The sequence below is a fragment of the Monodelphis domestica genome, chromosome 1 (genome assembly GCF_027887165.1).
Source record: "Monodelphis domestica isolate mMonDom1 chromosome 1, mMonDom1.pri, whole genome shotgun sequence".
Lineage (NCBI taxonomy): Eukaryota > Metazoa > Chordata > Mammalia > Didelphimorphia > Didelphidae > Monodelphis > Monodelphis domestica.
In genome coordinates, this window is record NC_077227.1 from 421,050,774 (window position 1) to 421,078,770 (window position 27,997).

The 27,997-nt window shown below is 35.4% G+C and overlaps 2 protein-coding genes across 8 annotated transcripts in view; one reads left to right on the forward strand and one right to left on the reverse strand.

Annotated features, from left to right (window-relative positions):
- CNTRL (centriolin) overlaps nucleotides 1-27,997 on the forward strand; it is a 144,834-nt gene that overhangs the window by 109,098 nt on the left and 7,739 nt on the right. For 4 of the 7 annotated variants that reach the window (XM_007474566.3, XM_056812035.1, XM_056812033.1 and 1 more), the window contains 2 exons: nucleotides 21,526-21,627; nucleotides 25,075-27,986. The exons of 1 other annotated variant lie outside the window; for it this stretch is intronic. In XM_007474566.3, coding sequence (XP_007474628.2) covers nucleotides 21,526-21,609 — 84 coding nt within the window. In that variant the 3' untranslated portion in view covers nucleotides 21,610-21,627; nucleotides 25,075-27,986. Of the gene's footprint in view, nucleotides 1-13,361; nucleotides 13,470-21,525; nucleotides 21,628-25,074; nucleotides 27,987-27,997 lie in introns of those variants that run through there. 2 more of the 7 variants (XR_458111.3, XM_007474565.3) reach the window with 2 other exon arrangements.
- Nucleotides 30-26,252, reverse strand: RAB14 (RAB14, member RAS oncogene family). The gene is made up of 8 exons (XM_001369687.5): nucleotides 26,007-26,252; nucleotides 13,885-13,943; nucleotides 12,631-12,684; nucleotides 10,536-10,713; nucleotides 5,495-5,561; nucleotides 3,952-4,039; nucleotides 3,603-3,633; nucleotides 30-2,429 (listed from the first exon to the last, which is right to left on the reverse strand). Exons 2-8 carry the CDS (start codon nucleotides 13,934-13,936, stop codon nucleotides 2,252-2,254), a joined length of 648 nt encoding a protein of 215 aa, XP_001369724.2. The 5' UTR covers nucleotides 13,937-13,943; nucleotides 26,007-26,252; the 3' UTR covers nucleotides 30-2,251.

A 27,997-nucleotide genomic window follows, 5' to 3' on the forward strand; every position in this document is an offset into this window, starting at 1 on the left:
AGATCACAAAATAAAGCAACTAATTATAATTTAATCTAGATACAGGTACTTTATTTACAAATATTTAGATTAATAGCATTTTGTTACATCAAATGAAGAGTACAGCAGTCTGAACAAATCCTTCGGTCACAGAAACAATTAAGACCCACTGCAACTAACTTTGGGAGTCAGGGTATCGCACCTAAACAAGCTGTAATCTTTAGATCGTGATTTCTACTTTATATCCCGGTGGGGGGCTTTAGTGTATGTGTGTATGTGTGTGTGCACGTACACACACACACACATATACACAAACACACACACATATATATATTTTGTATACCAGTAGGTCATGGTCCCTGGGTGAACCCCTTGTGTGCAACTGTTTCAGCAAAATGGAGCGACTGTATACACCAATCTACATCAGGAATCTTATGTTGTTTTGTTTTTTTAAAAAAAGACAAAAACAAACAAAAAGGACAGTGCATAAAATTATCCAAATCCTATCATCTGCACATTCCAGTTTTGGCTTTTAACAATGACTATACAATATTCTAGTACCACCATGTTTTTACAACTCTGACAAATAGAGAATTTTACCTTAGTGTCTGCAAACAGGGATTTAAAATGTGTACTTGAAACACTGCAGTTTTACTAAATGCATTATTTCTAACAGGCCAAAATTTACCCAGCAGTCTCCAAAAAGTAACCGCATCCCAACTTTCTTTACATAAAACAAATTTTAAATTAGTCCACAGAAGGGAAACACTTGATAGTAGAGAATATCTCTAGAGAAATCCTGACCTATATCTGAAGTAACTAACTTATCTCCTTGAAATACATAGTATTCTCTGAATGGCCAAACTAGCTAGTGTAAATTTTATCCTGTCAGCACATGCACTGAAACACCATTAGAAATACTTTCCCTTTTACAAAACTACTTATGCCAACATGGCATAAAATGGCCCCCAAAGCTTTAAATAAGAGGGATCATATTACTGAAATGATTTCACTGTAGTGTTAAAAATGCACAGTTTAAAATCCCCTAAGAGCAGACCTGCCATTCTGGCTATCCAGTTCAGAAACTGACCACTCCAAAAAGATAAAGGTATAAAAGCTTAAAATGTGCAATAATAAACCCAGCCTTTTTTTTTTCTATACAGTAAGGCAGGAAACGCAGCCCAATAATGCAAAAATGTTTACAAAAGAGAAAAGCAGGTTAGCACATTGTTGATTGCACAAGAACAGGGTTAAGAACAGCAGATATACCGTAGTGCAGAGATGGAACAAAGGCAGCAATCGTTAAGCTCTGATAGTGTTAATCCTTTCCAATCGGGAGCTCTTCCCAGCACAATATCCCCTGCCAGCAAATGAATGCTCCAAAAACTGCCAGGGAGAAGGAATCTAAGCCAATATCACTTTAGTGAAATGCAACTGTGTCTATTTCCTTGTGTTAAATGGGAAAGTAGGAGGGATGAACATGGTCACATATAAGTCGTACTGTACAAACTGGTATTTTATTATATACTGTTCTAATGCCAGTAATCAATTTATTTTCTTCATTAAAATCATATACACAGAATGTATTTGTTAGTTCAGTTCCTTCAAATTTTATACATATTTACGTTCCATTAACAAAGATAAAGATAAAATGGGTTGGAAGAGCTAAAGCTATTGAGCACAAGAAAAAAGATAAATGGATATTTTCCCTGTGCTAGGCTAAGACAGAAGTAAATGTACATACCCCTGCAAGAAAAAAATAGAACACCCACCCAACAGGGAAATTTCTCCAACAAAAAGATGCAGTTACAGAACCCCTTTCCTACTGTCAGAAGTCATTTCACAGCAAATAAACTTATCTGTTATAATGGACATACTTGGAACAGTTGGAAGTGGGGAGAAAGGCTTAAGAGACCATTAAATTAAACCGTCCAAGATAAACAAAGCCCTGCAAAAAAAAGTGTAAAAATCAGGAGTCCAGCATCAGTGCTCAGTTTAAATCATGTATTGGTGACATATCTATCACAAGGACAATCAAGGGGAAAAAAAACTTCTAGCTTTACCATGCAGGAGAGGTTTATTACTCTACTTGCCTTTGAGGACCTGATTACATCTAAAGTTGTTTAGCAGTTTAGTATTGTGTTAACCTGTTTTCTCAGCAGAGTTTTTAAATCAAACCCAGTAAGATGTACAGAAGACAAGGAGGCAGTAAAAAGTGCTGCTTCCAACAGACAGAGGTGAAGTCAGAAATGGGACTATGGCATCGAGGTCACTAGCAGCCACAGCCTTCTCTCTGAGGTTGGGGTTCACTAGTTAGCCGTCCACCCTGCGGAGCTGAAGGTTTGTGTTGTACCCCAGATTCTGCAGCATTCAGATCCAGGCTTCCATCTTGGATATTCTGATAGATTTTCTTGGCAGCCTCCAGGAATGCATCCTCTACGTTCTCTCCCCTAAGAAGCAATTAACAAAATCAATGGAAGATTGTGTCCTTTACTCCCACCCCTCACCAAAAAAACCAACCCATGTCTAATTTCACTCTCTTTGAAGACTCATCTACTTTACCTCAGACAGGGCTTTCTTAGCACACAACTTGGTATAAGGGAAAAACACACAAAAAAGTATCTTTAAGCAAAAACCAAAGATTGGCTAGTTCTTAGAACTAGAAGACCTTAGAGATCATCACATTTAAAAAGCTCAAGAAACCTGAGACTCAGGGAGCAAGGACAAGAAAAAGCTATTAAAGAAACAATAACTGGAATAGAATTTAAATATTTTTGTCTTTATAAAACAAGAATTAAGTAGGCACTATATGAGTTAATATGTTCCTTCTCATTCAAAAATTTGTAGCTGTTGGCTACTTCCGTGAAAGGTCACAGTAGGAAATCCAACTATACAAGCATGAAGAAGAAACTTCAGGATGCTGTCTTCATTATCTTCACCCATTATCAATAAGACAGGAACTGTGCTGTTTTTGCAGACAGGGATTTATGCTAATCCTCACCCAATTGCCCTTGTGACCAGTGGCACATGTTAGGTAGATTACTGTCTGAGGTTAAAGGTACAAGGCACAGGCTGTGGCCAGGACTGTAAATAAATTTTTATTGGCTTATATGTTGATCAAAACTAACAGCAATTTTTCCTGCCTAAAGTGATGAGAACCAAACAGTGTGGAAGAACAATTAGAAAATGAATTGTGCTATAAATTTGAAGGACTAAATACTTCTAAGTCATGCTATTTTATACCTTCAATCCAAAGTATGTGAAAATGCTAAGTGAACTTGGGTTGCTGGTACCAAATGCAAACACAGTGTGTTGTGAAATTCACATCAAAATTCTGTCAGGGGCAGCTGCGTGACCCATTGGATTAAGAACCAGGTCTAGAGACGGGAAGGTTCTAGGTTCAAATCTAGCCCCAGACACTTCCTAGCTATGTGACTCTGGGCAAGCCACTTAACCCCCATTGCCTAGCCCTTACCACTCTTCCACCTTGGAACCAATACACAGTATTGATTTTGAGACAGGAGGTAAGGGTTTTTTTGGGGGGGGTTAAGTCCATTTTTTGAGCTGTAAGTATACATCTTTAAATGAACTTGGCTAAAATATTGAAAATGATAATTACTTACGTTTTTGCACTTGCTTCAAGGAACAATAAGCCTAAAAAATAAAATAAATTAGGGAATTTTAAAATTCTAAAAATGGCTCAATTTTCATCTTAACTCATCCAATAATTAGTTATTTCCTTACATATCAACTAAAGGAATTAATATAAATGTATGAAACCAATTATATCTGTATTGGACATTAGACTAAGGATCTGTTCTACTTTTGTAGGTACCCATGTCCAGTTTGTTTGTATTAACCTCATTAAACGTCAAACAATTTTCAAAACACAAATCTGGTATTTCTTTGGACATTTCTCAGTTGTAACTGAGTCGTGCTATCTTAAAAAGTAGAATCTTAAAGGGAACCCACCATTTTCCTCTGCAAATTGTTTGGCTTCTTCATAAGTAACATCTCTCTGTGCTTCCAAATCTGCTTTATTTCCTATGAGAATTATTACCTGGTTAGAGACAAAAAACAAACATACCTTAAAACACAAGTAACTAACAATAATGCCAACCATGCAAATTATGAGAGACCAACAATAATATTGGTTATTATAGATCATTATAGATTCTGAGTCTGACTTGAAAAAGGAACTCTGTTAAACAAATCTGTACAATGAATGACAACACCTTTCCTGGTCCCAATCTAGAGTTTATATCTCTCTAAAATTCCTTACGCTAACTTAAGCCCCCATGAATCCTTCATGATCTCTGAATGTCATCTTCCCTTATGTAAGGCTTCTCTCTCTGACCTGTCCCTATTAAAAAAAAAAAGGACTAAGAAGCAAACACTTGGTGGAATGTTAATGGACTGAGGATACTCTCTGGAGATGTGAATACCATTTCCTCTGTCTGCAACTGAGGTAGAGAACTGGATCTAGAATAAATGCTCCTTTGGAGAAACTGACAGTCAAACTCTGGGGAGCAGGAATCTACCAACAACAGGGGAATATATTGCAAGCCTGCTATAGGAGGAAAGAAGGTCCAGACCATTAAGAGCTACCAAAAAAAAAAAATCTGGAATCTTAGAGATCACTATCCAAGCCAACCCATTCATATTATGATGAATAAAGTGAGGCCCTGAGAGGTTAAATGACTTGCCTAAGGTCACACAGCTAGTAAGTAGCAGAGCCAGGATTCAAATTCAGGTCTTCTGACTCCAAGTTCACTGCATTTTCCACTATACCACATTTAAGGGAAATTGAGAAGAGAAACACAAAAGTTGCCAGGGACAGAGGTATCAGTAAAAGATTCCTGCCACCCCCACATACCACCCAGTTTCCCAGACAGCCAATTTATATTACAGTATCTTGGTACATACACTATTGTACCTTCAGTCTTTGGGCCCAGATTTGAGAAGAAGAATCAAACATAACTAATTCTGAATATAAAGGACTGTGTAACTGTATGTGCATATGTATATATCTATACAGAATACACTTTAAGCTTCAAAGGGGTGTAAAAACTTATATAGACCAATGGACAAAATTTAAGAACCAAAATAAAAATCACCATTTCTACACAAAATATTTTATAACCCAAGATCCTCTCACAAAATATGGCATAAGTGAAAAATTAACAGGAAAAGTGATCATATTTTTAATTCAAGCAATTGTCTTAAACAGATTTAATTGTCTCAAAGTGAAGCTCTGAAGTTTGTCATAATGGGCCAGTCTAACTCATACCTTTCATTTTTACTATGACTACCATCAATAGCAAGAACATGTAAGAGCTGAGAAACAAAGGATGAAATGCATTTTTCTTTAATGACTTAGTGACAAATTACATGACAGTTTTTATTCCTGTTATCGGAAAACAAATTCAGTTACACCACTGAAAAGTTTTGCTTTTGTACATTCCCTGGGCTTGGAGCTGAAACATACTTTATAATAAAATGTCATTCAACTTACAGTATTTGGATTGGTGAGATTCCTTGCATCTGTCAACCAGCTGCTTAGATGGTTATATGTGCTTCTTCTGCAAAAATTAAAATTGAAAAATTTAACTGCTAACATACAGTTGCCATGTAAATAGAGGACAATTCTCTAGTTACCAATCAACTACCTGTTTAGTTAACTATCTAAAACCACAGCATTACACACACACACACACACAAAAAAAAAAAACAGGACTACTTTAATCAATCATCTCTCTTGAGAAGTAATCTCATTCAAAGACAAACTTTTTCAGTCAAAAGAAAATGCAATATTTTTTTAAATTAAAATATCCAACAAATTTGTTAATTTTTTTAAGGAGTGATTTTATTGCTGCTTTAGCATAATGAGCAAAAGCAATAAATCTAAAAATATCTGATAGAACAGGAATGTCAAACATAAAAGGACATTTGCTAACTTTTCCCTGGGAGATTTTCAATCACTAAATGAATATTCACAGTCAAATATAAAATATGCCTAGCTAATGTCAGATGAAGGGGAAACAATAATAGTTGTCTTTAAACTGAACTGTAAGAACCCTGAAACAACTATTTTATGCCGATGGCAGAATGTTGACTAAATTTCTAATGTTTTGAGTTCAGAATTTTTGTATTTTAAATTTTGGTATTTTTTCCAATTACATGTAAAAACAATTTTTAAAATTCTTTTTTTTTTAATTTGAGTTCTAAATTCTTTTCCCTCCTTTCCTTTCCCCTTCCTTCCTTGAGAAGGCAAGCAATTTGATTCAAATTTTACATGTTCACTCATGCAAAACATTATTTCTATATATTAGTCAAAGAGAAAATGTAAACCAGAAAAAAAAAAGACATGCTCTGTTCTGCATTCAGATTCCATCAGTTCTTTGTCTGGAAGTGGGTAACATTCTTTGTCATAAGTCCCTCTGAATTGTCCTAGATCATTGTATTACTTAGAATAGCTAAGTTTATACAATATTGCTCTTAGTGTATAATGCTTTCATTCTGCTTACTTCATTTTGCATCAGTTCATATGTGTTCCCAGGTTTTTGTGAAGGCATACTGCTCAACATTTCTTATGGCACACGTAGTATTCCATTACAGTCAAATACAACTTGTTCCCCATTCCCCAATTTGATAGACATATTCTCAATTTCCAATTCTTTGCCACCAAGCTGCTACAAATATTTTTGTACAAAGAGCTTCTTTTCCTTTTTCTTTGGTCTCTTTGGGATACAAACCTAGTAGTGGCATTACTGGGTTAAAGGATATACACAGTTTTATAGCCAGTTCCAAATTACTCTCCAGAATGGTTGGATCAGTTCACACTAAGTTCAAAATTTATGATAAAAGATTTCTTAATATTGGCAAGCCCACTCTTAGTCACTTAGAATAGAAACACAAAAGTGTTTTTGCTGGAAGGAGCCCTTTTTTAATCAATGAAAAAGGATCCATACATTATACAACAGGCTGATCAAAAAGGTGATGGATTTGGTGTTTATCTCAACAGCTTTTTGAGCAGGGGATGAAGAGCACTGGACTGGGATTTAAGAGTTCTTCCTAGTTCTTCCATTATTTTACCTGTGTGACCCTGGAGCATGTTGCTCTACCTCTATCTCAGTTTCCTCATCTATAAAACCAGGAAAGATGTAAGCTAGATAAGCTTAGATAATCTTCAAAAGCCTCTTCTAGATCTAACATTCTAGGATTCTACTCTTATATTCTAAATGTCAATTAGTTTAACTTGCCAACATTGGGGAAAATTTCTATGAACTTTGAACTCAAATATCAAGTTTTCTTTTTATTTGTTTACCAGGTAACTAAACTACCTGGAGTATATCCAATCACTGCCCTATGTTTCTCCTTCATCTCTTAAACATCTCGAAAAGGCTTTTTTGGAGTTTGTGAAAAAGAGCCCACTGGTCTGTCAATAAACACTAAGTACCTACTGTGTGTCGGTCAATGTGCTAAGTGCTGGAGCTGCAAAGAAAAGTTAAAGACAGTCCCTGCTCCTGAAGAACTCCTAATCTAATGGGGAAGATAACACAAACAGATCCAAATAACTTGCAAAACACAAGATGGGGGTGGGGGGTGGGGGGAACCCTATAAGTAACAGATATTTTTTCAACATTTAAAAGAAATCCATTTCATAATCCAATAGAAATTTGGAATCAGAGAGGATTCTACAGAGCTAATCTAATCTGATTTTGCATAAGAGAAAACTGAGACCCAGAGAGGTAAAAATTATTTGAGACCACATGGCCATTTAATGACAAAACCAGGATTAGACATTGGGGGTCTTGACATCCCCATCCCAAATCTCTCTCAACCAAGACAATCTAGTTTTAACTAGAGAGTTTTTAAACTTTATAAATATATTCTACTCTGTAATAGTTAATACTCTGAAATAAAATACACAATTTCTATTTTGAGCTCTTGAAATCATCCTTTTAGAATGATATAAATGGGACTCATTGCTCTGACCACAGTTCCCAGGGAGCCCTCTAGGAAATCCAAAATTGATATGAAAAAAAAAAATCAAAATAATATACCTCTTCTTAGAGCTTAGTATTTTCCAATATATAACTCTTAAATCCTCTGACAAACTAAAAAAATAAGGCCACAGATAGATTGTGGTTGTTACTGCACAGCTTTCCATTATATGAAAAATGCATTCTGAAAAGCTGATTATAAGTCTAATTTTATAACCATTTATTTAAAAGTACTCCAGAGGTTTTTTTGTTTATTTTTTAAGACAGTTATTTCTGGCAAACAAGAAATTCCCTTTAAAATCCATCTTCTTCCACCTCACCTACAAAACTGTTTTTTGTATGGACTTGACTATGTCTTCTCTGCTTAGATGGCTCCCTTTTGCCTCTTGGATAAATTTTAAAATTCTATGTTTGCCATTCAAAGCTCTTCACAATCTTAACCTGTCTTTCTAATTTCACATAACTTCCTGATACAAATTAAATTCTCTATTTAAACCAAACTGACCTATATGTTGTAGTCTATCCATGACTTCTACAACTTTATATGTCCCCTAATCTGGAATGCTAAACTGCTAGATAGTCCTACAAGAGACTTTTCCTAATCTCTAGATTTTTAATGCTTTTCTTACTAGTACCACCACTATTACCCCTGCTACTACCAAGAACCTACCCCCACCCCAGAAAAAAAATGTAAAGTTCTTGAAAGACATTTCATTTTTGTCTTTGTATTCACAGGGCCTGGGCCATAGCAAGGGTGGAATAAATGTTTATTGCAATGAAACCAATTTGCAATAATGAAAGCCATTCCCTAATTTATCCTGTTTTGTAAGTCTGAACTTTCTTAAAGTGATGCTCAACTTGCAAATGCAAATATTCAGGAAAGCTAGGCTTTCACTAGCAAGGTCTTTCCTCAATATTAAGAACTTTTAATAGGAGAATTTATAATTATGATCACTAGAGTATAAAATATATTCCTAATGGAAGAAAATTATAAAGTCAAACAAAATAAGTCTCACTAACTACAAAAGACAACCTAAAAGCCAATTTTAGAAAGGTCAATTTTTCCACTGAACTTAACTCAAAAAATTAAGCTCTGTATAATACACTGCACTAATATTTTAAAATGGCAATCTTTCCTCAAGAAGCTTACAACCTTTAAAGCCTGATCCTTTGCATCAATCTAAGAGCCAATAACAACCTATATTACAAGGATTGAAATGTGAAACACAAGAACAAATGAGTTACTGGGTTCAAAAAATTCAATTTTGACAAAAATTTGAGTGCCTAGGCAAAATAATCGACACTGTGAAATTCAACAATGAACTAAGCATGGTCCTTGCCCTTAAGAAATTTATAACATGTAAGAAGAATTAAGTATACACAAATCTAATGCAAAATAGGAAAAATATTATAGAAACAGACAAAAGATTATTTTCATGGGTTAAAGGAAGGAAAGAGAAAGAAAGACATGGGAGTAGATAGCAGGGCAGGTTTTATGGAAGAGAGGAAATAGTTGAGCAGAGTCTCGAAGGAGGTGTAATATTTAAAGATGAAAAGATGAGGTTAAAAGGACAGGCAAAGCAAAGATCAGAAGAATGTCCTGTTCAAGAAACAGCAAATGGCCCCAATCTATTTGCAGTACATGGGTAAAAATGTAAGGTTATAAGACAGGGGCAGATTGAGGAAGGCCTGTCAAAATTTTGAACTTTGCTCTGCAACAGGATGGATGAATTCAGATTTTCTAGTATATAGCTTCACTATTGCTATTATATCAATTTTGGAGTTTTACTATTTGATAAAGCATTTGTGAATTCTCAGAGAAAATCATAGTTAAATAAGTAATAAAACAACCTCCACAGGCAAATGTAAGAGCTTTTTAATTATCTGCATCACTACAACCTTAGATTTCTAAAAGTATATACTTTCAGTTCTAATTTTAACACCAGACAAATGGAATAAAGCTATTTAAAAGTTGAAAAGTGATGAAGTAATTCTGCAGTACTTCCTTGTCTGATTGTCAAGAGAAAATGCATGCGAAGAGTATTTCTGAACCATTATCCAAATTTTATTATTTTTTATTTTAATTATATAATTTATGAAATAAATTATTTTATTATTTTTGTTATACACACTCATATTTCTGTGTTCTCAAATCCTAAGAACATATATTTAAAGCTGTTGGGGCCTTAAAGGGTCATCCAACCTTCTTACATTTTTATATATCCTTGTTTCCAATCTATGCGCATTTTGTATGGCTCATCAAACAGGCTACATTGTTGTTTTCCCCTCTCAAATCTAGATTGTATTTAAAACAAAAATGTGACTTATAAATCAGTATTACTTTTCAACTCTTAATTTTTCTTTCAAAAAGATCTCATTTTTAGGGATGTGTTCTAAATTTAAAGCAATAGAGCAATACATATTCAAGTTTTGCATTATTTAAATTAAAGGAACAACAAAGAAACCCAAATATCTCACAAAAAGTAGCAAACTAGAAAGACAAATATACCCAAAGTAATTTTACTAAGAAGATGAGATGTCACTTCTTACCTAGTAATATCATAGACCATAAGTGCTCCCGCTGCTCCTCTGTAGTAGCTTCGTGTAACAGCCCTAAATCGCTCCTGTCCTGCTGTGTCCCAAATCTGCAGTTTGATTTTTTGGCCACTAACTTCAATTATTCTTGTACCAAATTCAACACCAATTGTGTGAGGACAATCAGCCATAACTGTCACCAAAGGAGGGGAAAAATATATATGAACTTCTGGTATTCCTACTAAAAATCAAGTCATAGAATCATAGAATGTTAGAGCTAGAAGAAACTTTAGAGACAAACTAGTTCAACTCCCTTATTTTACAGATGAGAAAATGAGGCCCTGAGAGACAAAGTTTTCTGTCTTAAGTGAAAAATAATTACAAGATCCCCAACAGTAATAATAGTAACTTTTTAAACCACTTCTGTTTGTTTTAAAAGCAGTGCAAATATAATTTTCTCTACTTTACAAATGAGCCTAAGTGATTTGCAATTGGTCACATTGCAGTTAAGTTGTGCTTCCAAAAGCCTTTGGACTCCAATTCCAATGTTAACATATATAGCACTTTAAAATTTACAAAATGCTTCATATGCATTATCTCATCTAAACTTCACAACCCTATGAGGCAGATAAAAGGTATTATTTTGCAAAAAAAGAAATTAAAGTTCAGAGAGGCTGACTTTCCCCTGATTATCAGATTGTAATTATTGGGCAAGATTTGAATCCAGGTCTTCCTGACTCCAAATTCAACATTCCATATCTTACACCACATTGATCCTGCAATTCTGATACATCTGAACTAATCCAGGGTGGAAAATCTGAATTCATTACAATCATTCAGTAGAACTGAATGCCAGTTCATTACCTTAATAAGTTCTACTCTAGCTGCACTGATGAAGAGGTCCAAGATCCTAAAAGAAATTAGACTGGGCCAAGGTATCAAACAAAAACAAGAATTGCAATTTTAAAAAATCAAGTGTTTTACAGCACCAAATGAATTGGCTGAACTATTTAGATTCAGTACTACCAGATATAATATCTAGTATATGTATATAGGCTTTAATGAAAGCTCTGGAGCACAAAGATTTTTTAAAAACTAATTCCAAGGTTGAATTACAAATAAAGTTATAATCTAGTACACTAGTTCCTCTTGAAAAGAAAACTGTAGAATTGGGATCCTATGAGTCACTGGTCAATTTTTTATGTTGAAAAGTTATGAGTGTCTCAGAGAAAAACACAAGGTATTTAATTAATGTGCATTGAGGAGAACTTTTAGCTGTCTACCTAATTAGCATATAGATTTACTCGTCCTTTCTTACATAAGCAGGATATTAAATTGCTAAACCAATATTCTTGAGCATATACCAAAAAAGCACGAGGCACTAACTAAAACATTACAGCTCCACATCTAATTATAAATGGATAAATAGAAACACCAAAGAACCATCTTCAACATTTAGAAATGCATTCTCATAAAAAACAATTTGTCCCTTTCCATAAATTGTTAAGAAAAACTAAACAGCCAAGTTTTAAGCTGCTAATTTAATAACAATAGATATGTTCATCTAGAAAAGATTTAACTTCTTAAATTAATGTTTTGTATCTATTACTATTTAATTAGTAATTAATGCATGCAGATTTTTTTCAAGAATTCTGGAATTGGAAAGGACATTATAGGTCATCTAATCCAATCTCTCATTCAATGAAACAATTACAATATCTACTTTGTGGAAATCACAGCTTCTACAATATAAATTCAGAAGAATGAATATATTCTGTTTGAAAATTAGGTGTTAACTTCTATATTTCTTTTTAAAAGCTTTAAATTAATCAGATTTCCAAACTTAGAGAACCACATAGAAGATACATAAACTTAATACTATGAATATGTTAGTGAATTTTCAGTTCTTTCTGGTTACTCCTGTATTCTATACAAAACTAGAAGAGCAACACTACTCACAAAGACAGTTTTCAAATGCAATGGGAGGCAGTTAAAATAGTGAGTTGAAATTATGTGGTACAGTAGAAAAGACAATGTACTTTTTAGTGTACATTGTTGTGAAAAGGTAAAAACACTAGTATATGGTTCTACCCTAAAAATTTACACTTACATTTTTTTTCTGTAAATTGATGAAGCAAGCAGGACTTTCCTACTCCCATGTCCCCTGTTGAAAAAGAGTATATTAGTACTTTTGGAGAGTAAAATTCTTTCAACTACACTCCTATTATTCATAATCACAGACTGGGCCTTAATAATCCACATTATTATTTTTCTCACACTATTATTCGACATGGCAGTGACATTTAGAATAGTGATATTCTTCAATTTAAGAAAGTATACCAACTAGTACTACTATAGGTCAGATTCTATAATGATGAAAGAGGCCCATTCCAGTTCTTAACTGCATGGAAATGTGGTGTCAAAAGCTGCTTTAAAATGACTACATCAACTGGACCTTGGAAGTGGTTTTGTCCTAGACTTTATTTTAAAGATTTTTGTTTTTAAAGTTCCCTTTTTTAACCTATTTCAACTTTAGAGTATTTTACAATCTTTTCAATCTTTGCTCAGATGATGTAACAAAGTAGTAGGTAACAAAAAATTCCTTGCTAATTTGTCATTTTATATACCTTGTTTCATTTATTACCTCTCATGTTTATCCTATCCAAAGTGGAGGGTCATCAGAAAATATTCCACATTAATAACAAAGCATAACAAAACAGATGACATTTTTTACTATAACCATACATACTTTGGGAATAATATACAATAGGACTTTTTAAAAAACATAATTTATAACTGTAAAACCAACTCAAGATACTATCATAAAATCATTGATTTTAGAGCTGAAGGGAACTTCAAAGATGAAGCCATCTAATGCAACACCCTCATCTTACCAATGAGGAAAATGAATCCCTGGGTTAAGAAGGATTAATACTACTGCAAAAGCAGGTAATAAAATAATCATTCTTATTTTTTGGTTTGTTAAGAAAGTTAACATTACCTTTTAATTCAATCTAATTCTATACTAATTTGGGGAAATCTAGTGAAACACTACTTCTAAGTTAATTCTAGAATCAATCGCATTATCACCATGATCATTATACTTTTTGGCTAAGAATTAGGGCTTTCAGACACTTCCATCATTTAACAAAAAATGCTTAACAAAGCCATATAAGCAGTATTATATTTTTTAAAGGACAAAGTACAGAGATACACAATTAACAAAAAAACTTATAAAATAAAGTTAGCTCTATAATATATAGTTTTAAAATTCCTTCTGAAATATACTCTTAACAAACTTCAGTGTGCAAACTTTCCAAAATATTAAAATTCTTACTCTCAAAATAAATTATGTGCAACTTACCAATAATAATGTACTTAAAGATGTAGGAGTAGTTGTACGGTGCAGTTGCCATTGTGGCACTAAAAATAAAAAAAGATTGTGTTACTTGAGCAGTTTACAAATTAATCTGCCTAAATCTGAATTATCCTCCAAAAATACCTAAGACACTGAAGTGCAATCACATAACATTTTCACTTATGAAATTATGGTAACATTGATTTCTAGATTTCTTGAATTAGTCAAAAACCAAAAATGCAAAACCACCCTAAACCAATTAGTTTTGTAAGGAATTTTTACTTTAAAAATGTATCTATACCCAGAGAAATCCTATCATTTACCCAAGAATAACCATTTAAAATTCTGAGTATCACGCACAAAAGTATAATAGGAAATCAAACTTGTTTCACAAACAACTTTGGAAACAAGAAATTTTCCCTAATCAACCCTTTGGAAAACACTTCTTTCCCCTATGCAGATAGTTAACACTGAAAGGATCCATATGCAGAACAACATTCTGATTTACATTGTAAAATGAAATATAGAATTTTGGAAACATCTTTTTCAGGGAGTAGAAAATAATACTATTAAAACAACATTAATTCTTTAAATTCTTTCTGTGGTTGTGAAATCTAAAATTGTCCATCCATTCTCTTGATGAGTCCCAGAGCGCTTTTTTTATCTTTATTTTTAAACCTTTATGTTCTGTCTTAGAATCAATATTAAGACAGAAGAATGGTAAGGGTTAGGCAATTGGGTTTAAGTGACTTGCCTAGGGTCACACAACTAGGGCATGCCTAAAGTCAGGTCCTCCAGACTACTCCCCAGACTAGGATTATAGATAGCACTATTCATTGTGCTATCTAGTTGCCCAGTCCCAGAACACTCAGGATCCCATTTTCAAAGACTTCAAGAAAAGTAAATAGCAAAGTCAGGAAGTTACTCATATCAATATTTTGCCTATCCTCACTGTCTTTATTATGTCAAATATAAGTCATTCATTTTGTGGCAATGTTTCATATTTTCTTTGACCATGGAGAACTACCTTTCATATTCTAAATATAGTTTCCCTTTTAATGTAAGTTTTTAATATATAACTTCCAAAGAAAATTATTAAACATTTAATACCAGGTTTTATTATTTCTTTTTGCTGAGTGTCTCTAACCAGAGATGTATTACAAAAAAATTTAACGTTTATTGAAGTCTTATAAAAGATACTGTCTAAAACCCTGTTTGGAGATGAAATTACATTAAAAATAGACTAATTTTTAAAACTGCTTTTGTGATTTTTCACATTAGATGTTATCTAATTTCAGTAGTATATGGCAATTATTAAGTCTTCCAAGACATCTAACTATCACACACTCTACACTGGTCATTATGAGTTTCCTGCATTACAGCATCCACTTTAATCCAGTTAACAGAACACACTAGTTTACTGAAAAAAATAAAGGTCAGGAGGGTCCTCTTCTATTCCACCCAATAATTCAAATCTCTTCTTCATCATCTCTCATTTTTTCTTCCCCTACCCTAATCAGTTAAACTCTATTCTACCTCTGCTCTCAAATCCATTATTCTCCTATCTTGTCAATCAATACCTTGCCAACAAATCCTAGGTCTGGATTACTCCCACCATCCCCCTCCCTCCTCTGCTCTTAATTAACCCTCACCAACACTACAAATTTATTTCATCTAATCTCAACTAGGCCATATCAAAGTGAAGTAATCTAGTTCCTCCCTACTTGATATTCTCCACAATTGTTGATCCAAACTTTTTCTCCTCTCTTCAAGTCCTCCCTAACTGAAGCCATAATCTTATATTTTTATCAGGAAAAATCAAGGTCATTCTTATCCCTTAATTTCACAATCCTTTGGGAAGATCCCCTACATTTTTCTCCTTCATTCCTACCTCTGAGGAAAAAGTGGTCCTATTTCTCACCAAAGCCAACCCTTATAAAAGTATGATTGATGCTATCACTATTCCTCTGCCATATTCTTTAGTATAGCACCCATGCTATCAATTCTCCTCTCTCTCTAACTTTCAATCTCTCCCTAACTACTGGTTCCTTTCCTGTAAGTACAAATATGCTCAAGTCTTCTACTCATCCTTAAAAAATTCTCACCAGATTTCTAATGCTCCAGCTAGCTATCATCTATCTATCCCTTTCCAAGTCAAACTCCTTAGAAAAAGTTATTTATACTAGAGGATTCCATTTTTCTCCTCTCTTATACCCCTTGCAATCTGACTTTTCACCCTCAGCAATTAAAATATTCTTGACATGGTTAACAACAATCTCTTAACTGTCAAATCTGATTGTAGCTTCTCAATCTTCATCCCTCTTAACCTCCCTCCTTCAACATTTGACACTACTGACAACTCCATCCAGTCTCCTCTTTAGATTTTCTTCACAATGCTCTCTTCTAGTTCTCCTACTGATCTCACTTCTCAATCCCTTCTAATTCATATTCTATATTGTGACAGTCAATTGAGGGTATACCCCAAAGGCTCTATCCAAGGCCTTTTTTCTCCCCTGGCAAGCTCTTTTACCCCAAGGGACTTAACTATCATATATGTGCATATACGTATGTTTATCCAGGTCCAGTCTCTCCCCAGAACTTCAGTCTTGTACTACCAATTACCTTTTAATAATTTCAAACTGAAGACAACTCAAATCTAACATGTTCAGAACTCATTATCTTTGTCCCCAAAACCATCTCACTCCCTTTGTCTGTCAGACACTACTGTTCTTCCAATAAAAGTGTACAACCTAAATATCATGCTTAACTCATCACTCCCTTCACCCCACATATCTAATCAGTTGTCATATTTTACTGTTTTCTACCTACGCTACAGCATACCTCACATCAGTCCCCCTTCCTCACATAGCAATTTTAATCTGGGTGTTGATCACCTACCTAGAATATGGCAAGTCTCCTTAATTGGTCTCCCAATTGCAAGTCTCTCCACTCTAATTCATCTTCCACAGTTACCAAAATGATTTTAAACCACAGGTTTTACTCCTATACTTAATCAATTCCAGATTCTCCCTACTGCCTCAAGAATAAAATATCAATCTTTGGCTTTTTAAGTCCTTCATACCTTAACCCCAATTCATCTTTCTAGACCAACTGAATGTCATTCCTCTTCTCTCATATTCTGTGATTCATCCATATTGGTCTTCTCTCCCTCCCTCACACTTGATACAACCTACCACTTGTTTCTTTTGCCCTGGCCACTCCCCATTACTAGAATGTACTATCTCTTTACCTCCAGCTCTCAAAATAATACCTTTTCCTTCAGGATGCAGTTAAAGTATTACCTTCTACATGAAGTCTTTCCCCATCTGTAAGTTCTCTCTCCCCAACAATCTTATATCTAAATACTCTGAATTTATTCTTTTTATATTTATTCTATGCATACTTTTTAAAAACCCTTACCTTCCCTCTTAGAATCAATGCTATCAGTTCCAAGGCAGAAGAGCAGTAAGGGTTAGGCAACTGGAGTTAAGTGACTTGCCTCAGATCTGCAACTTGTTTTCTCATTAAATCTTAGCTCCTTGAGAGCAGGGATTGTTTCTTATATTCTTGGCACATGGTAGGTGCTTAATAAATGTTTGTTGAATTATAACTGAGGCCTTTGATTAATGCTGAATCTAAAGGTAATAGAACTGAATGGCAAAGAATTTGTGGAATTTTAGAAGCCTCTAAAAGCTAACTTGGACCTGACACCAATGTGTGTGACAAGCATCATTCGCTCTCAACTAGTCACAAAAATGGATGTCTGAACACGTTCACCTAAACTTTTTGGTCAAGATCTGTAATTTCATCAGTCTAGGCAACTCCAGGTGAGGGATCTCTACCAATGTAGATGAGCAACGCTTATACAACTTAAAGAATTGTCTTGGGAAATTAAAAGTTCTGGTGGCAAATAAGTGGGTCAGTGAATAGAGAGAACTTCAACTGCCTTGCCTTCTACTAGTCTTCTGCCTTGGAACTGATATTTAGTATCTATTTAAAGGGTCTTTTAAAAAAAATTAGTAAAGAATTACCTGAAGCACTAAGAGGTAAGTAACACGCAGGGCCATATAGTTGATGATGGTGAAATTCATACTCCTGACAGGTACTTGTGCCACAATACCCTCTCAGGCAATAGCATTAGAATATTTATACCCTACAATCTTTAGCTCTTTCACAGATTTTTAAAAAAATAGGAAAAAGTAAAAAGCAGCATACACTTCAAGAATCCCTCAATATAGGTGGGTACCTTCTCCACCTATAACACACAACTCTCTGACCTCTTTCAACATGGGCCAACAAATTCATCACCCTGTGACCAACCTTACTCCATTGCTATGCTGATGCTCCAATTCCAGGACATACTTAAAATTCTGGGTTTGACAAAATTCCCTGTTTCAGGCTCTCATAAGCACTCACTTGGATTATTGTAATGGCTTCTCTGCCTCAAAATTGAAATTAAAGAATTGTCAAAGTGTTTTTCCTAATGTGCATCCATTATGGTCACCACTATCGCTCATCTCCAAATTGTAGTTTATCTCTATTACTATTAGAATCAACTACGGACTCCTCTCTTTAATAAAATTCTTCACAACCCGGTCCCTTCTGACCTTTCCAGACTTCTTACAAATTACCTTCAGTGCCACAATGCTCTATCTCCCATGCCTGAAATGTTCTCTCTCTCACCTTTGCTCTTGGAATTATGGTTTCTTCCCAGATGTTAGCACCCTCCATTCCCCAGTTATTTTGTATTAATTATATTAGAAGTAATCTCCTGGACGAGAGAACTGTTTCTCTTTTATCTCTGCATCCCCACCACTTAGCACAGAGCCTGGCATATTATAAATGTTTGTTAATTGTTAAGTAGAACCTGCCAAAGCTTGTAAAGTCAGCTCTGATATAGCAGAAAACTGCACTCAGATGAGGAGGGCACTCTGCCTCCACCCCACCTCCCACTTTCTGCTATGATCCCAAAGGTTACAAGTAATAAGCAGAAAGGTCTTTGCATAATTAATTTGCTTCTACTTCAAAATGCTAACAAATAAAGGCAACAGACATTCAGTGAGCATTTAACATTTATAAAGTGCTTTACATATATTACTTAAAATGCTAAGAAGTTTAGAAAACACAACAAGATCTTTTACTTATGTAACACTTTAAGATTGTAAAATACTTTATATACAATGTCTTCTTTGATTCTCACAACCAACTACCTACCCCTCAGAGGCAGGTAATGCTCATTTTTCAGATTAAAAAACAAAAGTGAGCAAAATTAAATAACTTGCCCACAATCACAAATTATTATTTATGGAAAGTGGGATTTAGTCCAGTTTTACTGTACACCATGTTGTCTCTCCCAAATGGAGATTAATAAATAGACTGAACTATCTCTAATGGTTAAGTTTTTAATTTAAAGTTATCTGAAACCAATATCACAAGGCATAGGACTTCAATGAAGGATGACCTACCATATCTACATATTAAGCGATTTTTAGGAAACCAAATTAAAAGGTTTAATTTCTGAAACTATCAAACAGCTAGGAGACAGATGATTTCTGTCTTGGGAGTAGGATGTGAATTCAAAACCTGCCTCAGATACCTATTAGCCATGTGACCTGGACTCAAGTCCCTAACTTTTCTCAGTCTCAATTTCTTCACCTATAAAATGGAGATAATAGCAACTACCTCACAAGGTTGTTATAGGAATAAAAAGAGAACACATAAAGCATTTTGGAAACAGCAATTATCTTTACTGTTATTAAATGTCAGGACTCATTCTCAATTCTTTTCTCCTTTCAGTTTAATGTTTCTATTCCTTTTGCTCTGTTTAAAAATCTAAGAAGATTGTCATTTAAAATGTTTTATATCATCACTATGTAGCAATTTCTCTTTCCTGATCTGGCCACCAGCTTTCCTTCACTCTTCCTGCTAAGTTTCAATAATGCACCTTGATTCATCTTTAGTAAATTAGAGTTATGTTTAATATACTGATTTTAATTTATATTTTTAAAGGTCATTGAAAATCAATCACAACTACATAGTGCAATTCTATATTAATTTAACAACTTTTCTAATTTTCTCCCGGGAAAGAACTTAGTTCTTCCTTCCCTTTCTTCCTCAAATTAAATGAAATAGAAATATATTCTAATTAATTACTAAGTCTGCAGTGATCTGATTATTTAAGTATTATTCAAAATATTAATGTGAACTACTTAGAAATTAGTCAGAAAAGTTATACTTTCACCTGGAATACTTATTTGTCTCTACCTCATCCCACCAATCTTCTGGATTCCTTAAAAAGTATATGTATACCAAAATCCAAAAGCAGATATAAAAGAAAACTGCATTCAGTCTTAATTATTGGAGACAAGATCTATTTCTGGTTTTGTTCTGTTTTGCATTGAGGCTTTCCATTCATACTTAGTTTAGTTCCATTGTAATGATTACTCCAGACTTTATTTAAAAAATATAGGTTGATCTATAGTTGTCCCTCTGTTTAAGAAATCACCTGTGCTTAATCTTTAAGGAAAGACATATTTCAGCTCATTATTTGAAAGCAATATAGGTACTGAGAAGAGTACATCTTACGTAGCTGTGAACTTTCTCTAGCAGTAAGCAAAAGTCTGAATTTTTAAAATCAGTTTCAAGTTTTTTGTCCATTATATATTCCCAAGGTATTTCAGATAAAGTCTGCAAAAAGTGAGGAGAGGGTTAAACTAGATCAGGGATTCTTCAAAAATTTTTGTTACGCTGTGGACCCCTTTGGCAGTGTGCTAAAGCCTATGGACTCCTTGTCAGAATAATGTTGTTTCCATTCATGATTGAAGGAAGCATTGTGGCATATGGTTGTAATGGATTATTGAGCCATAAAAAATGACAAACAGAATGAGTTCAGAAAAACCTGGAATGACTAACATGAACTGATGCAAAGTGAAGTGAACAGAACCTGGAGAACAATATATACAATAACAGAAATATTTTAAGACGATCAACTGTGAAGGAGTAAACTATTAGCAGCAAAAAAAGGTCTCAAAGTAACCCCAAGAGAACCATGATTTAAAAAAAAAAAAAGCTATCCATAGCCAAAGGAGGAACTGTTGAAATCAGACTGCAGATCAAAGCACACCAGCATTCATTTTATTTCCTTTGTGAATTTTTTTATTGTATGTGTATGTCTTCTGTCACAGCATAGAGAATATGGAAATACACAGTGCATGAAAACCCTGGTATAACCTATGTAGGACTATTTACCCTTGGGTTTGGGGCCTGCCAGCAATCTGAATTTCAAAATGTCAGAAAAAAAAGTAAAAAATTATTTCCACATATAATTTTTTTAAGTTTGAAAAAATAACTTATTGAATAATGAAAATAAAGATATAAAAAGATATAAATTTTTCTCAACCAACTTCACAGGTGCCCTAAAATCTATGAAACCATGGTCAAAAGCCTTTGAACTAGATGATCTCTAAAGACCCTTCCAAATCTGATTCCTATGAATCAACATGAATATCATAGTAGAATTAGTCTTAACAGAATATTCAGAAAAAGTACAACACTTAACAAACAAGCTAGATTATAACTAAGTAGAAATATGCCATGCATTTTGAAAGCATAGGCTATTACAGAGTTGGACATTTGTTTTACTTCCAGGTAATAGCTCCAAAATTTGAGAGCCATGTGAATTATTCAGCCTTCAAAGAAAGAAACAACAGAGGAAAAGAGAAGCAAGAATGAGAGCATGCAGCCACAAGGGTGGGTATTGGTTCCAACTACTCATATTTATAAAACTTAACAAGGATTTCAAAGAAACAAGAAATGGTCCAAGAGAGAACTAACCACACATAGCCAAAGCACTAAATCTCAACAATACATATACTGAGCCATGAGAACTGACAGTCAAAAACCCGTTTCCTAATCTCTATCCCTCTTATTTTAGTGTTAGCTGAGAAGCCTAGGAATCCCAGGGGGGGTCACCAGTGGGATGCCACTACTAACCCACACCATTCTATAAGATATGTGAACTTTAAATTATTACTAGTAAAATAGGACTGTCCAAAAGTGAGGGAAGAAAAAAAAAGAACTGCCTTTCTGGAGTTCTAATAAGAATGCAATCAACATAATATTCACAAAAAAATTACTATCACCCTTGCAACCAAGGATTACTAGTAGTTTTTACTAACTTAAAATTTTTTACTACTCTAACACCCCAATGTAAAACTACCACTGTAATTTGTTTTTAAATTTTTAATTCAAAAATTGCATTTAAAAATATTGAATATCTGGAAACTATTCTTCTTAAGACACAACTAAGAAAGAAGTAGGTTTTTTAAAGTCATTTCAACGTATGGAGAGAAATATCTACTTTAGGTCAAGAATGCTTAGGTTTAGTTGAATAATCTATAAATTTTATGAGAAGTACAGGATGCCATATACTCTTTCATTACAGTGCCAAGAATTATATTTACTGATAAATACAGAGAGGCATGGAAAAACATAAAATAATGAAAAATGAAAAAAACAGAACACTAAGCCCAATGACCCTAAATATGTAAATGAAAGAACATCAAAAACAGAAATGGCTATGAGAGTGATACACTGGGAAATGTGAGGCAAAAAAGTTATGAAGAAAAATATTTTTAAAAATTAAACATATATTTGTACAGATCATCTTTTAATTCCACTAACTTTGATTAATTTTATTAGCACACAGCCTAACTTTTCAGTATCAAGATATCGGTTGTTTTCAAAAATTATAATAGCTTTCTCTATGAATGAATATCCATATTAGCAAGAATATTAATTTAGAAATACTTAATACTTAATGGTTGTGAAAAAAATAAGACAGTTTCAGTTCATTGGATCTGCAGATCTTCCTCTTTTGGATCAGACACACATACACTTTTAAAGTATCAAGATGTAGAAATACAAATAATCCAATTCAAAAGATCTCCAAATCCAGACTATAAGACATACTACTAATATTCCAACTATTTTAAGATACATTCAGCTTATGATTCTAATGAGTTGATATGCTACTTTCTACACTTTTCAAAATCATGCTGACTTGTAGTTATCTAAGGCTAATTAAGCAATAATCTAAACTGAATTTTTTGATTTAAAAAATGATCTTTCTTACTGTCTGATTTTGCTTGCTTGTTAAGCTTACACTGTTCCTTTTAGAATAAATTAAACCTTCTGTAATTACACATAAGTAAAATGAACATAACTAAAATATTTTCTCCCAACAAAACATTCTACCAAAATACCACCTAAACCAAGATGGAATTCTGTTCTTGATAATCCAAGAATTGGGCTTTTTTATGTATATATAAAGGCCCATTAAAGCAGAATGCCATTTGATCTATCTGGTGGAGAGGAATAATTGACTAGTCAATCTGAGTAGTAAACTTCCTTCCCTCATGAAGGTCATTCAATAGCAAAGCCATATTTGTAAACAGTTCCTGCTGCTAAGATCTACAGATAAAAATCTTCTGCATACCTGACAAAACACAACTGATAATTTCATTCACTTAAAAAACAAAACAAAACCGGATAAATTGGATCCTAAACAGGATAGCAAGTTTAACCACTTATTTCTGCCCTCCCAACCCACTCAAAGTTAACCATAATACTCTGGAATGATAAAGGAAAAAAAATTTTTTTAATAAAGAGATTCTTCTTATTAAGACAAAAGTTAAACAGAACAAAAACACTAATAGTAAAATGAATTTGAATAATTGATATTAGAAATGTTCATTTATATTTATGACTTGATTTCAACTGTTTCAAAATTATACCTAGCATTTAATTTCTAAAAATAAGAGAAACTTGAATAAAAACTAGTTTAAAATATGAACTGTTTCAGAGAGTGAGAATTAACTATTTAAAGATATGTGTGCATATTATTTTGAATTATACACATACTGACTCAGCTTTCAGAATGAATGCCAAATTTCATAATTCTCACTATTTATAAATATATATAAATTATAGTCAGCCCTATCCCCTCCTCATTTTGCCAGTTTTAAAAAAAGAAAAAGAAAACTCTGGAGCTCTTAAAATGTATGTAAACGAAAAACAAACTAGTGAATAAGCATGCTTCCTGTTTGTCCAATATATGTTTGAAAACATATCTAATGAATGTACATTCAATATTTCCTTTAATTTATAAAAATGTCTTGGCAAAACTGAAGTCAACTCAAAATCACACTCCTTTTAAAGAAGAATTACATGTTACATTATGAATCTTATTGCCTCCCCGAAGCCCAACTATTCCCCAAAAATAGTACAAGAAAAGACAACTAATGTAGAGCCTCATTTTAACATACTTTGTTCCATGTTATACTCTATTCATTCAACAAGTAATAATTTACATAGTACTTTATAAAGATTGAAGGCCAATCACAACAGCACACCAATTCTGATTTTGTTAATTCAGGAATTCTCATACAGAAAAATCAGCTTCCTTCCTCCATCCTTCAAGTTAATTGAAATAGAACAGCTGTCTTAATGATCTCCAACATTCTGATAGTTTATATTACTATTCTGAATACTATGTAAACTATTTCAAAGAAGGTTACACACTTCTATATAAAACAATCTCTCATTTGAGCAACTTTTCAACAACCCTATTATTATCTCCACTTTACAGAAGAAGAAACCAAGTTTAAAAAAGGTTAAGTGTCTTGCCATGGTCAAATTGGCAGTTAAATAGGAGAGGAGAGATATGAACCCAGTTCTTCCTGACTTCAGTTCAGCACTCTCAGTATCTGACATCGTGCTGACTATTCCCTAGTTCTGTAGGTGGAAGACATTAGGATAATAGGTGGTCTTGATCCTCAAGGAATTTTCAACCTGGTTACCCAAACACGTCGAACAAAAACCAATTACATATTTTGGTGCTAAATTGTGTATAAAGTTCTGATAAGTAACGGAAAGCTTCAATAAAAATGTTAAGTTGCCCTAAAATAATTAATATATTTGAATAGGCAGAAAGTAGAATTTGATAACCTATGGGTCAAGTCAAGTCCCCCCAAACTTGATGTGAACATGGTTATTATTCTTGGCTTATTAAAAGTGCTCCCAAACGTACCAGTATTTTAAGGGGTTTCAAAGTATTCATATTTCCAAATAGCCATGTGTAGTATAATATAACCCTTTCAATGAATCGCTGAAACAGGTTTTTTTTTTAATTACCAGATGCCATCTTGAGTAGAATGTATCTGTACTCCGTTCTACTGCAATTCGTGGGAGAATACACCAAAAATACAGTATCCCATACATACACATCCACCGTTCGAACCTTGAGAAGTAGCATTCTACCTAAATCGACAAGGGCATACACAGAAACCAAGTTGCCTGGGGAAAGGGAATTGGGAGCTTCTGAAATGCAGTCTTTTGTGTTTAGGGCAAGATAGTATCCTTCAGGAGAGAAAATGCCACGTTTGTGACCCAGGGGCAGAAAAGTAAGCTAGAGCACTAGTAAGGCTATAAAATTGATTCTCCGACGCAAGGCAGGGAGAAAGGGGACACAACCAGGAAACGTGATTTCTCCCGTTTCTTAAAATTCACCAGGAGATGCCATTTCTTCTCTCAGGATGGGTGTGTGGTGGAAGAGGTGGGGAAGGTTATAAAGAGAACACACCCTTTCCCTTCCTTGCATCTCCAGGTCCACAGAGGGTAAAAACAATGATGGGGACCAGGGAGTGGGGGTGGAGGTAGGAATAAGGAAAGGGATGAAAGGGGGGAGGCGGAGAAAGGAGGGAAGGGGAAATGGGGTTTGGAAAGCACCTTCCGCCTTCCCTTCTGCGCACCCCCCACCCCCACCCCAGCCACACTTCCACACCTAGACTTGTCCAGGGGATGAGGTGAAGGGACGGCGGAGGGCCAAGTTGCATTCACCATCCCTGCTTGGCCTCCCTTCCCCCGCTGTCAGGAGCCGCCCCTCCCCCTCGACCCCCAGCCGGAGCGCTGCCCGCCCCCGCGGACAGAGAAGCACCGGCTCGGGAGCAGGCCTGAAGAGACTGCGCTACTGAAGAGGGCCTCCCTCCTTCCCTCCCCACCCGACACGCGCGCTCCAGCTGGGAGGATGACGGGGGCGCCCTGGAGGGGGCCGGCCCGGGGTCAAGTACCTGGGGGGTGGCTGGTGGCTGGGCAGCTTTCCGAACGGGGCGTGAAGCGTCAAGAGGGGAAGAGGAGGCCCCTGGGCACCAAGGAGAAGCGACAGTCACGGGCCTGGGCCCCAGGCGGCGGAGGAAACGGATTCGAACAGGCAAGGGTGGCCGGGGGAGGGAGAGGAGGCGCGGGGCGGCGGCAGCTACGGCGGCGGCTCCTGCTGCTTCCCTCAGGAAAGGATCCTCCTCGGACTCGTCCAAGATGGCGGCGCACCCTACACAGGGTTTCCTGTCACCCTCGCAATGGGCCGGACCACAAAAGAAGGGGGGGATGCGCGCGCAACTTGCCGGGCCGCAAGCGAGGGGGCAACGAAGGTGGAACCGTGACGACTGCACCTTCGCCACGCCTCCCTCCTTCTTCCCCTCCCTTCGCCCCGCCCCCTTTCTCCCAGAAGTGTTGGAGCGTGAGCCGGCCTGACGTTCCTTCGTGCGCGCGCACCTGGCGGGCTCGTTCACCGCGTTCTCCAGCGCTGGACGCCGCGCGCAGGCGCGCACTCTCGCCACCCAGGAAGTTTCTTGCGCATGAGCAACTACACTACTATTACCACAACTGAGGGCGGTTATGGCCGTTGCTCTCTGGTGCGTCTTGTGGTGTGTATTGCGCTCCCCCTTACGTACAATTAGAAAAACCTCCGCCAGACACTTTCTAGCTGGGTGACCCTAGGCAAGTCACTTAACCCCAATTACCTTTCCCTTACCTCTTTTCTTAAGTAGCAATTCTAAGACAGAAGGGTCTTAAAAAAAATTTTTTTAAGAGCTTCACACAGGAGTGGCTACAACTTTGTGAGTTGGAAGAAAGTTATGGAGAAATTCTCTCTCAGCGAAGAAAAATTTGAGACCTGAAAAAACCTATAGTCCGAGGACCTGTATTCAAATTATATACCTCGCTGTGGCACTAGCTACCGGATGACCTCCTGCAAGTCCTCTAATCTCGAAGTTTCCTGCTCTTTAAAATGCGAGGGCGATGCATTAAACGATTTCTTTTTTACCTTCCGCTCATAAATGTGCCATCCTAAAACAGCCCCAAAGCGGTCAAATTATAATTGTTCCCAAACCTCTAGGAAGGTGCAGGGATGAGAAGAAATCACTGCCCCTTTCTCCAGGCTCTCCTTTGGGAGCTGTGCCAAAACCATTCATGCACACTCCAAAGCACACTCCTCAAAAATAGATACCTTCCATCAAGGTACCTGCTCTGCAGAAGCTTACAAGAAGGAAACATGGCAAGATACTCCAATCTGGTAGACTGGAATCTTTCTCTTGATTTTTGTTGTTGGGATGTGCCTCACTTTATCCATATCATTGCAGTTTTCTGTATCTCCCCTAGTTCACACTCATCCACTTCTCTGTGATACAGGGTTATAAACTCAAAGAATTTGGAGGAGGGAAACAGTAATTATCAATCTAAATCCTCATTTTTCAGATAAAATAATAAAGTTTCTATTAAGTTTATAGAGATTTTAAAGCTTGCAAAACACTTTACATACACCATTTCATTTGTGGTGCAAAACAACACTGAGGAAAGGGTTGTTCTTTTACAGATAAACTGGATCAGAAAGAACTGACTTGTCCTGAGTCTTGGAGTTTGGGGGGTTTTTTAAACCCTTACCTTCTGACTTAGAATCATTACTGTGTATTGGTTCCAAAGTAGATTGATAAACCCTAGCCAGGGTCACACCGCTAGAAAGTATCAGGCCAGATTTAAACTCACATCCTTCTAGCTCTAGACCTGGCTCTCTGGCACACCTAGCTTATTAATGTCTGCTGCAGGAGCTGAATCTTAGTCCTAATTCCAAGCTAAGTGGTTTTAGAAATATTTCTTCCTTTGCTACACATCCTACTACTTTTGATGCCTATAACAAATCTTATAAGTGTGCTATATATATATATATGACTGGAGGAAGTATGCATATCACAAGTTCAATAAACATTATCTTTTCCTTAACCTTATT

Coding starts and splice junctions, on each gene's coding strand:
- RAB14 (XM_001369687.5), bottom strand. CDS start 13,936: ATGGCAACTGCACCGTACAACTACTCCTACATCTTTAAGTACATTATT. Junction 12,685..13,884: donor CTTTAAGTACATTATTATTG/GTAAGTTGCACA, acceptor CTTTTTCAACAG/GGGACATGGGAGTAGGAAAG. Junction 5,562..10,535: donor ATGGTCTATGATATTACTAG/GTAAGAAGTGAC, acceptor TAATTTTTGCAG/AAGAAGCACATATAACCATC.